General features: G+C 36.9%; 1 protein-coding gene and 1 long non-coding RNA gene across 5 annotated transcripts in view; both read left to right on the plus strand.

Annotated features, from left to right (window-relative positions):
• The window catches only part of lsamp (limbic system associated membrane protein), a 199,151-nt gene extending 190,606 nt beyond the window's left edge, over window positions 1-8,545 (plus strand). The window contains exons 7-8 of the mRNA XM_020586364.1: window positions 1,520-1,668; window positions 4,722-8,545. Of these exons, the coding sequence (XP_020442020.1) occupies window positions 1,520-1,668; window positions 4,722-4,819 (247 nt within the window). The 3' untranslated portion in view covers window positions 4,820-8,545. The remainder of the gene's footprint in view (window positions 1-1,519; window positions 1,669-4,721) is intronic.
• A 631-nt stretch (window positions 8,546-9,176) lies between these two features.
• The window catches only part of LOC109951730 (uncharacterized), a 3,690-nt gene continuing 893 nt past the window's right edge, over window positions 9,177-11,973 (plus strand). For 2 of the 4 annotated variants that reach the window (XR_002273655.1, XR_002273659.1), the window contains exons 1-2: window positions 9,214-9,466; window positions 11,153-11,282. This is a non-coding gene — a long non-coding RNA (uncharacterized LOC109951730). The other 2 variants (XR_002273657.1, XR_002273656.1) reach the window with 2 other exon arrangements.

Below are 11,973 nucleotides of genomic sequence, written 5' to 3' on the forward strand. Positions count from 1 at the left end.
CAAATGGACTCAGTCAACCTGGAACAAGCAGAAGCCAGCCAGTCTATGTGCTGTGTTATTAAAAGAGGTTCATTTGGTTGTGATGCTGTAAGGAACTGTTCATCAGCAAGGTACACAGTCTGAGTCAGCAAACTGTATTGATTAATTTGCAGTGAAAGGGGTTCAGGTTTGGCATAATTGATTGTCAGACACTGGGAGGTCATTAAAGCTCCCAGAGGTCCAGGCTAGGGCTTTGGCAGAATACTAATTGTCTGAAGGCAAGAAACAAAAGACAGGACACTAATCTGTCAAGATAAATGAGGAAAACAACATTTGAATAGTTAAACTACAGCAAAAGAAATGTACAGGTTGTACAGTAAATATTGCTACAGAACAATTTCCTAAGCAATGTTTAATTTGTGTTTTGACATGTTTACTAGTTCTTACATTTCTGCAGACCTAAATGAAAACAGTGCTGTGCAGCTTGGACAGTCACATTGAAAACTGCATCATGTTTTCTTTTCTCACCCACATAATTCAAAGGTTGCTGCTTGTTGCGTCAAACTGCTAATACAGAAATGGTCCAAAGTGAGAAAGGCTTATCTCCCCTCTTAAAAATCACAACGCCTACACTGAGAAAGTTCATTGACATGACACTGACCCCTGTTGTTCCAAAGTGATTGCCAGTACAAAAGTGTAACTTGGTATGAAACATAATGAATGCCTCTGAAGACCTTTGCTTTTGTACTGTAAAAACAGGTCTCTTAAATTGTTGTTTTGTCCATTTTTGAGATTGTATGGATTGTATGAAGGTATGCTGATTTTTGTTAACAAACAGTATTGATGTCTTTTATAGTACGTCAGTGTCAGCCTTCCACGTGTAGCGAGAAGTCGCTTTGTGCATAGGAAAACAAGGTAGCTTAAATTTTAAATGTCACAGTCAGTCCTCTCTTTGTGGCACATGCAAGGACTTGGTTTTCCTTGTCATATTTGTAAAACAGAAAATAAAAAAGGTAACCAATGTATGAACCATAACACTCAGGAAAGGTGTACATAGTAAAATGGTCTCTCCCCATCTCTCTCCTCATTTGTCCTGCTTGCCTCCATGGTGCTGAAATACGCACACCACTGGTTGCTTTACATCTGTTTTTTTATTCTTATTATTCATAATCTTATCAATAGGAATAAGGATTTTAAAAGCTAAATCATTTAGTCTAACCATGAAAAAGTGGGGAAAAGTGAGGTCCCCTGAAAGCCATGTTATAGTTTGAACACTAGGTTGATTAAGCCTATTTATAGGCAATAAGTGACTAATTTTACAGAAAAATTCAAAAGTCCATTTTTTGTGGTTCAAAAAAGGATATTTTGTTAGTTAATTAAGCTCTGGTGAAGTTCCTTACTTATCCTCACAGAAAGGGCATTTATTTTATTTTATTTATTTGTTTTGCCCAAAATGTCACTTATTCTCTTCTGGCATAAAGGGCGCTAATTTTTATTACTTTGCAAATTACTTTAAATGATCTCAGTTTCTCCTCTGCAGGTTGTCCAATGCCCAGGGAATCAATATCCAAATTCATGGCAGTACCACTCTTCTCATGATTGCCAATGTCACCGAAGAGGATTATGGAAACTACACCTGTGTGGCCTCAAATCGACTGGGCATCCAGAATGCCAGCCTCTTCCTCTATAGTGAGTTGCTTCAGTTCACAGTTTATTATTGTTTGGTTACAAATACACAGAATCACAGTGGAAGTATTTTAAATGGCACGGAAAGGTTATAGTATTACATCTGTGCTACATTTGAACAATCCACCTTTCAAATCATTGTGAGTTTCAAGGTGAGATGACTTTGAAGTGTTAATTCTGTTAACCTAATTTCCCATTCAGTAATTTAAAATCAGCAGGGAGGAAACTGCAGTTCACTGTAAGAGCTGAACAATTTGAATCTGTCATGAAAAGTAAAACCTTTTGTGCAGTAATTTTTAATCATATGACTAATACTGTACTGAGCTCTGCATGAGAGTAATTTAACCAAGTCCTCGTGAAAATCCACGGACATGGATTAAGAGGGAAGGTGACACCTGATCTGTGGGTGAAGTAAGGTACAGGTGTTTTAAGTAAACTCAAGGGGCTATGTTACTTGCTAAATACTGTATGTTCTCAGATGATCAAATGTGACACCAGAAGGCAGAAGAGTGTAGAGAAATGGGTGTTTATCATCATAGTTGCAATAACTCTCCATTCAGCTCGGTGGAAAATAGGTGAAACTGAAGCTTTTCTTTGCTTGTAACTTTGTTAACACAGTGTAATTTCCAATTCAAAATAATACCAGAATGGCCAGAAACATAAATAACTACAAGAGGGTCTTTTTGACTCCATAATAGCTTCTAACAGACTTGTGGGTTTGATCAAATGAGTCATAATAGTCAATAGTAAAAAAAAAAATCGAAGGCAGTAATTTTTGAATACGATTTTTAGTGTCATAACCATCAGCTTGTTATTGTTTGCAGTGTTTATGGAAATTCTTGTTGCATAATTGATTTTTGATTCCTACAAGGCAGACAAAAAAGTTTTTAGCACATTGACAAATACAATCATGTGTATAAGATACAGTAGATGGATGAATGGATTTTTTGTTTCCATCAGTGTAGCTCACTACAGCTCTAATATTCCGACTCACATATGTGTATTTGAATATCTAGCAGCAGCTTAGTAACTTCATCTGCCACTTTTGACCAGTTAGCATAAAGGGGACTTATCAGAGCTGTTGTATGCTCATAATGAGTATTTATGTTTAGAGCTGCAGAGCTCAGTGATGATTCTCCTGGATTTTGGCATTGACTGCCCTCTTTCACATTAAGCAGTTCTATTTCAATAATTTTTCTATCAGAAATATAGAAAATTAAAATATAGATTTTTATATCATTCAGAAATCCAACAAAGTTTTGTTGTTGTTTTACTGAATCACAAAATGCAAAATGCTTCTTGAATCTCTGTGGTATTGCTATAGAAACCCTCTGAAATTATTCTGTGGGATCGAGTTTTGAAGCATTTTGCACTCCTGGCCCCACCCCAATCATTAATTTTACAGAAAGTGTTTTCCATGAGTGCACTCCAAAAGCTGAGCTGGTTTTAGCCAGCTGGACGTGGTTTCCACTGCATCTCAATTTGGCATACAAACAGCAGCATCATAAACAATAGACTAATGACCGTATATTTAACATGAACAGATAAATGCAGATGGAAAAGGTGTTGTACTGCCTCTGCCAACACTTAAAAGCTTTTGGAAAGATTAAATTAAACCTGCAGTGGTTTTGTGTGCCCACTATGGGGCAGCAGAAACAAGATGTGAGCACAGCACTGACATACAGTATCATCACCTTTTAGGTTGATATAGAAAGTTATTAACAATTGTGTATATGCAGCATTTATTAAGCAACAGTAGCTTTCATTTGGAATTGCACCTCTGGCCACAAGGCAATATATTCAGATTCCTTTTGGGTCTGTTTTTGATTTCCACTGTACTATCCACCAAGAAGAGAAGATGTTGAGAGAAACGTCTGACTCTTTAGCTGCTGTTCATCAGACAGTTACTGTAACTGTGTCTGTTTGATGCTGAAAGTAGTTTACAGTTCAATTTTGGAGTTGTTTTGCTGAAAACAGCTTCCTGCTTCAGCTGAAAACAATGTTATAAGAGCAATAAATGTGAACCAAAACAGTACATTTACTGACTAGTGTTCTACTGAAGTCAGTTTCCTCATCAATATGTATTTCCTCTTGCCCTAAGCTCAACCTAACCTTAATCCTACCCTCAGCCAGGTATCTCTCTGCCTGAACATAGCCAACAACACAGTCAGCTACACACTGAGTGTGAGTGTTGTACAGACAAGCAGAGCAGCAAATTCACGTGATTCATCATAGTGATAGGTGTATCAGTATGAGTTTTCACACTGTCACATTGTTTTCACACTGTCATTTGACACATTGTGATTGTAAAATATCTGATATGGCCTCTGAGGTTCACCTAAACATCTCTACCAGTTGATTTGAGTATCTTCAGGAGCCACAAACCATAACATCAAATAACCTGTCTTGGATAAGCTTCCATAGTTTTCCACCATATACATACAGCTCATAATATTTCTATATTTGATTGTGTTTTGGGCAGCGTTCCTGTTTTCTCAGCGTGTTTTTGTATTTGGCTGTATTTTGGTTAACATACTATCAATTTGTTGAAAATGTATTTCTTCAACTGCGTATTTATTTTAAGTTGCAGTGCACATTTCCACCGTTTAAATCAACTCATTGCTCTCTGAAAGATGAATTGGGTTTGAGCTTCAGAGCAGCACCGGAATCAGTAGCACAACATGGCCATCAGATATCTCCAAACACTTCCCTAGGCCTGTAGTCACTCACTTCTTTGAACAGGCTACAACTCAGTCATTTAAGCATGACACTTAACATTTTATGTATTTACTGACTCAGAGGAAGTGGAAATAAATATGTATACAATTTATAACACCAGAATGTTTAATATGTTAGTGGTATTACTATTCTATCAAGCAAATTGGTTGTTATATTTTCTGGGTCAGTGAACAAGACACTCAAAATGGTGGATATGCAAATATGTGTCATCCTTTTTCATGTTAAAATCAAAATCACAGCAGTAATTTTCAAGGTGGTGGGTTTGTCTGAATAAGCTCCCCGGTAGTGACATGAAAACTCTTGCTCTGTTTTTCTAGGACCCGGGACAGGTCGAGATACCAACGGCTCCGCCTGTGTATCTCAATCACTGTGGCTCCTGCTGGCATCCTTCGCCTGCCTTGTCTTCAAGTGTTAATACCACTGTTCTCCTCTTCCTCCTCTACCCCTCCTAGCCTTCCTTCCTTTTACTTCTCCTTCTCTCCAAGTCACCAACATCCTTATTGCTACCTTATTACCAACTTTACCCCCACAGACTGTTTGCATCATAAACCTTATGTGCTCTCGAACAATGCTTACAGATATTACGAATAGCGAGGGGTTATGAGTAAAATGTTATAGGAACAAAAAAGTGAAAAGAATGACAGAACAAGCAAACAGTGCTCTTTTTTCTGCTATATCTAGTCTTTGGGGTCTGGATCCAATTTGGGATTTGTTGTATCTCTGTCTTCATGGAAATTAAAGCAACCCATTCACAGGGATGCCAACAATTGGTACTGAGGACATACAGTAAGGTGTATTTTTTATTCTTACTCCCATAAAGGCATTATGTTAAAGTGTAGTTTTAACTAAGTGTTTAACCATTGCATTAATGAGCAACCTGCAAACTATCTGCCAAATACTGTATACATATAAATTTTAAACTAACACACAGTACAGGAATCAAAGGGAAAATACTGCAGCTCATTCTGTAATGAGATTAGAGCTTGATATTAAAGTCTGTACAACCACAATTTGATGCTACTAGACTGAAACATATAGCGCTAGTCCGGTGTCTCTTCAATCACACATATTGTTTCTACATGCAGTAGTCACTTGGGTTTTTACCATCAGGCCCAAAAATCGAGGATGCAGTGAGCAGAATCGACCTGATCCTACTGACTTAAACCATGCAGAGTATAAACTGGGGGAATTAGTTTATGTGGTGATGGATATCTACATCCTCATTCAGTGGCTTTGCAACCACTCGCCTTTATTCCAAAAGAATTCCTCTTTTCTTTGCGGCAGGACTCTTACTTAAAGAAACGCAGTAGGTTATGATGATGTGTACTGTACATAGTAAATTTTGTATTTCTCTATGATAAGACAACTTGTTCTGCCACTGTATCGACATGGAGCCGAGGAAATTGTTGCAGTGTATGTTGCTTGTTTGACAGCCACCAACCATACTGTGCAGTTTGTCAGTGTTCCACAGCAGGCTGCACCACATTTACCTAGTTTGCTTTTAGTTTATGAGTTTTAGAGTCATTGTCCTATACTGCTGGAATTGGGATAAAAATGTATGACACCAGTGAATGACTTACTTTTTAGTTTTTCTCTTTCAAAGAAGTATGTGTGTTTTAATATGAAATGATACAGAGAAATCCATAATATATTGATATTGAGGTTATTTTTCTGTCTTTATCTCATTCATTTTAGTTGTCCAATATCCTTATAAGTATATTAACAGGCAAATTTTAATCTGTCCATGTCTCTGAATAGGATAGCAACTTGCTGAGGATGAATAACTTGTAGATCTTTTGAAATGGCAACTCTGCTCTATCATGTACATTGAAGCCCATTAGAGAATGATGTTTTAAAAACACGGTCTAGTGTAACAAGAACATAGTTTGTGCAGTTATTATTGTATGTATTCTTGAGATGATACAAGGGTTGGTTTACATGATGTAATAGGGAATGGAATATTATACTCAGCTTGTAATGCTCTTCCATGTTCCAGGAATACAATATGTGAACAAATTAATACTGAATGCTTATTCTGCCAAATGGCCTTAAAGGTCACTGTGCTCATGGCCCTCTTTAATAAAATAATACCATTATGTTACATGTTTTATAGCAAGTTTCTTGATCACTAAATTTATTTCTTTTCTTTATGAAAACATGAATATTGCATCTATCAATATTTTGTAAAACCTACAAGATCTTTCAGACAGTGCAGTTCTTTCGGGAAACAGCTCAATCATCGTTAGTTTTGTGATGAGAACTGCTTACTCACAGTATTAGCTTCCTTTTTTGGCATTTATTTTGACTTGCTGTAAGGCGACTAACTTGAGGACTCCAGTGCCCAGCTCAGCTCCTTGACCAGATGTGTGTTCATGTCGCCACTATTCTAATAACCAAGGTGAGATAGTACTAGTACTGTAAATCACATGCAAATCTGTACTGTAACTCACATCAAATTAATGTATTCCTTGTTATCATACATTAAAAAATTTGTTCCCGGTGTTTTTCTTATAAATGCTTCTGAGGCCGTGGCTGTGTGACATTGTAGTGTCGGCGATGCTATCTGATCCAGTTTAATTATCATGTGGGTAAAACTGTAGAGAGACTGGCCATGGTTTTTGTCAAAATGAAGCATTTAATACATTTTATCATAACAAACAATAGCTTACGTTCAGATTCCTGAGAAGTGATAAGAAAGCTGCTTGTTTTGATGCTTCACCTTCTTAAACATGCTTTTAATTCATTCATTCTTTAATTATTTTTTAACTCTGGTATATCCACCTTCATTTGACCCCTGTGACTCCTGTAGTTTGAGTTTGATTTTTTCTACATTGGAATTTCTGCTGGCTCTCTCTCTCTCTACTGCTTTTTAGCCTCTGGCTAGCTCATACTCGAGGATGTTAGTTTGTCTTACTGTAAAAACAAGTGTATAACATGAAAGCTGTGGTGACATACTGTAGTTCATGATCAGCTGGCATGAGAGTGGTCTGTGCTATGTCTACTCCAGGAGGTCTGTCTGTCTCAGTGTGTGCCACATTAAAAATAAATTTAAAAAAACAAAAAACTCAGGGCAGAGCAATGCTAGCTTTGAGCAGATGCAGATAAACTAAAATGTGTTCTTTTATTGTTGTTGTTTTGTTTTTTGTCAGAGGAGACCCCGACAGACTATCAAAGCAGGGTCAGATACTTCTAAATTGTGCTCAGCATTTATTTTAACCTGCTTAGGATTCATGATGGGTAGGAAAATGGCTTGAGGGAGTGGATAGTAAAGTGGCTAGATAATAAATTGACTGCCATTGTTTAAACAATTCATACTTGTTCAATTAAGGTGATTTTCATAAGGCAAACCTTGCCACTGTGGATGTCTAGATGTGTCCATGCAGGTTAAAACCAGCCAACAAGCACTGACTAATGTACTAAGACCACTGATGTAGAAGCCATGTAGCTCTGTCTTTTCCATAAAGCAGAAAAAACAGTCTTTCCATTGCTCATAGAGACCAACAGCCAGCTATGGACACAGCACCAACCCCTTGTAGACAGGCCTGAATATCTACTGAAGACTGTAGATAAAGCTTTCTAGTTTATTATTGAGCATTGCCTCAAAACATCACCATCGCATCACTGTACAAAACTGGCTTATGTATGTGTGCTTGTGTATTCATCTGATTCAGTTTATTACTATTAAGCTACCCGAAAAGGTTACATTCATGAGGCATGAATTACACAGTGAGTTGGCCAAACAGCTAACTTTCTACTTTCTATTGAGCTATGGTTACAGTGGTAACCCCATTTCAAGTTGTCTTTTTTTGTTCTTTTCCTCCTCTGTGTGTATATACAGTATGATATTTCTACAGTAGAATGTTGTAAAGTCCGCAAATCCATAAAATCATGTTTATACAACACCACACTTAAAATTTTAAACAGCAAATGTTAACTATCACTTTTTGCTTCCCTTACCTTTGTCATGGGAAATTAAGATTCAGTCATGGATTATGACAAAGCAATGTCCCTTTTTTGATTTTTTTTTTACTGTATTATGGCATAAGACCTCTGATGTAAAAGCATTCAGTTTCTAAAAAAAGTATATGTAGTAAAGGTATATGAGAAAATGTCAACACAGAATAAAGTTGTTTGAATTTAATGTTCTGTATTTGAATGTGACTTGATATGTTGGGGCAAGTAACCTTTTTGGGAGATAGCTTTGAACACACTGAATCTTAATGGTACTGTTGTGTTTATCACCATGTAACATGCAAATAAAATAATATATGTATTGTTATTTTCGCTCTGGAAGACATTTATTACCTCAGAAAGTCACACACAGATATAGTTTGTCACTAAGGGAGTGTTTCAGTTTTACTTATGGTACAAGTATTATCAGCACAGTAATGACATATGACACAGGCTTTAATATCACATCACTGTTTAACTTACTGCAGTGGGAACTGTGTGGGCTTAATACATGGTCACAGAGACTTTCAGCTAGTAAAAACATTTTGAGCATGTGTAGAAAAGGTTTGTACTTGTAAAAAACATTTTGGAAACTATCAATAAAATCTGTAAACTAATTATGCTACACAAAGACACTGTGTGTACTGTGCTGTCACAGAAAGGCAGCAAATTGCACATACAACTCAAGTTACAAGCAGGCTACGAATTGTGAATGGTACGAATTCTGTTTTCACACCTGAATCGGATTGGACAATGACAATCCAATCACAGGGCAGAGTCAAATTGTCCAATCAGAAGGCAGCTGGGTCTCACGTGCTCATCACTAGGCGAGGATTTCCTTCTTAAGACAGGTGCTGTGAATGAATAGGCCGTTTGCTTGAATTTGGTAACTGACATGTGGTATGGGTTTCTAGCAGGTCTGTTCTTTTTTTGAGAAGCTGTAATGTGATTATGGAGTAAAATGCTTGTTAGTATAGACTGTAGGAGCTGAGGGGCCTTGTCGAAAAGTTTGAAAATTCTTTACAGTCTTAATTTATGTAGTTGGTCTCTGCTGCAGGTGTGGAAAGTTTGGGATTTCAAGATGGATGATGGCGCGTGATCTGTTATGCAGGTGGGTAGCATTAAGAAATTGTAAAGAAAATAGAAATATAAATATTTAATGTTCTGCGTTCTGTACGTATGCGGTGCGCAAATACTTCGCTCCAAATGTTTACGTGTATACTAGGTAATGTAGCACGTTAGTCAACCTATGCTAGCAAGAAACCTTTCAAGTGTAGGTAGCCGCCTGTTACACTTTTGCTTTGTTTGAGCGTGTTCACTATCAGGCTAAAAATTTAAACCTGCTTAATCTAGGAAAATAATTTCACTTGTACGTTATCCCCTATTGGATGCGCAGTCTGGTATATGAAGGAGCTCCTCTAGTTTTACCTGCTCCATTAATGTAAGATACCTTACCACGGTAGGCTAATTGAGGTAAATGTAATTTGCATTTAAATTAACCAATATATCTAATGTTAGCTAAGTTCTAGATGGAAATTGACTTAAAAAAAAAGGGACGTCACCCACGTGATTTATGTATTGAGGCGTTATAAGTCTTGTTAGCAAACCGATGTATAAATTATTCGGGCAGTTTAGCAGCGTACAGTTTTTAGCCGGTGCTGGTCGTTGCTTTTTCCGGTCCCGGTTAAAATATTTTTTAAAAAGCAGCGTCAATATCAGCGCTCACCAACTAACGATGATTAAGGTTAGGACAGTAGCTTTTACTTGTCCAGTAAAACCAGTAGTTTCAGCAGTGTTGCATTGGTGGCGATGTAGAGTATTCCACGGGATGGTGTACACGCAGATCACAAAGACTCGTCGTTTAGCCAAGTTTAGTGTGGATTACATTAGAAAATAATACTGTATACCAGTGTTTCCCAACCACTTTGCTGCGGCACATAAATGTGCCGTGGAAGATTTTCCAATTTCACCTGATTGGTACTCTAAGCGAGCGGCGTGTAGTGACAGCCAGAACAATTACATGCTCTTCCACTAGAGGGCGGTATCGCGCTAAATACTAAAGTACATAGTTGTGCTGTGAGTGAGACAACGCCGCAGGTAATAGCGAAGTAAATTGAGGCTAGATTTTCATTATATTTCAATGAATATGCTTTTTGTGACATTTTTGTTTGGTGGTGTGGCTTGTGATTTTTCTAATGTAAAATATGTGCCGTGGCTCAAAAAGGTTGGGTAACACTTCTCTCTCTAAGTCTTATGATTAGGCTTGTAGTGTAATTTCTTTTTTCATCGGATTCTGAAAACTTAGCAAATAAATGTAGTGGAGTAAAAAGGTGTTTATATGAAGTAGCAGACAGTGAAAAGAAAGTTAAAGTACTGATGCCTCAGTTGTACTTAATTTCAGTCCTTGAACAAATGTATCTGCTGCCTTTTTGAAACCAAGTTTGTCTGTCCCATTATTACATTAATATATGAAGGAAAAGTACAGAAAGACCAGGTGATCTGTGGATAGGTTCAGATGTGCAAAAAAAAAAAAAATAGAAATATGAACCAATTCAATAAAGTAATTGTCATTAAAATCCCCATTTATCCTGAATGGCATCGTATATAGAGAAGCTGGAATTAAGAATGCAATGCTCCTTCAGTAAATCTTGTGTAAAATTTGCATTTAGTTAGTAAGGGATGTTGCGTTTTCCTTCATTCATGATGAATTTTATGAAATAGGTTTGTTTTACTATGATCAGAGAAATTGTAATATCTAGGACTTTATAAGAATATAATGCTTTGTTTTTCTTTCCAGCATCTTCCAATAGGCCACAGAATGCATTGAAGAGAGTATGGGATTCCACATACTGTGTGCTGAGAAGGCACAACTGCGTTTCAGGCTCCCTGTCAGTCCTACACATCGGCATCAATTACATGTCAATCAGGTGAGAAACAGAATCTAAGGGTGTGGTGGTTCAAGTGAGAGAGTAGTTATTGTTCTACCACTGAAAAGTTCAGGTCAAACTCAGTTTTTTTTCTTGACAAACTCATTTCACAAGTGTTAAATTTTTAGATGTGTATAACAGTTTGTTGTTGTGCCTTAAACCCAAAGTTCACCAAGCCCATATAAAAAATGTTGCCTATGTAATATTTATGGCTAACATGTTCATAACTCCATAATGATTGACCTTCATTACACTGAAGTTAAAGTGAATCACAATAGGTTAATAATTGGACAGTATAGCTGGCAAATGGATTTTTTAACTTACTGTGGATAAACTTGATAGATGGCAAGGTAAACACAGCTGTATCTTTTAACTGTACAGATGTTTTATTGGAAATTCATGGATTTTCCACAAATGTTTGTGCAACCCAGAATTTCTTTACAATCATCTAAAACACACAGAACTTGTAAGCAACTTTCAGTAGCCTGTTAACTCTAAATTTATAGAATTTGTTTCTCCAAGCAGTCAATCATAAGGCATCTACTGCTCTGAAGTTCTTAAAGCTGCAAAGAAACATGCCTTTTTGATATAAATATTGGAATAAATAGAACTTTTAATCTGATTAAGCAACTTTGATGCACTAAAGACTACACCAGAGTTGTTGCATCATGTCTCCTATCTTATAGTAATA

This window comes from Monopterus albus, unplaced genomic scaffold (assembly GCF_001952655.1).
Source record: "Monopterus albus unplaced genomic scaffold, M_albus_1.0 scaffold8.1, whole genome shotgun sequence".
In the NCBI taxonomy this organism is placed as follows: Eukaryota; Metazoa; Chordata; class Actinopteri; order Synbranchiformes; family Synbranchidae; genus Monopterus; species Monopterus albus.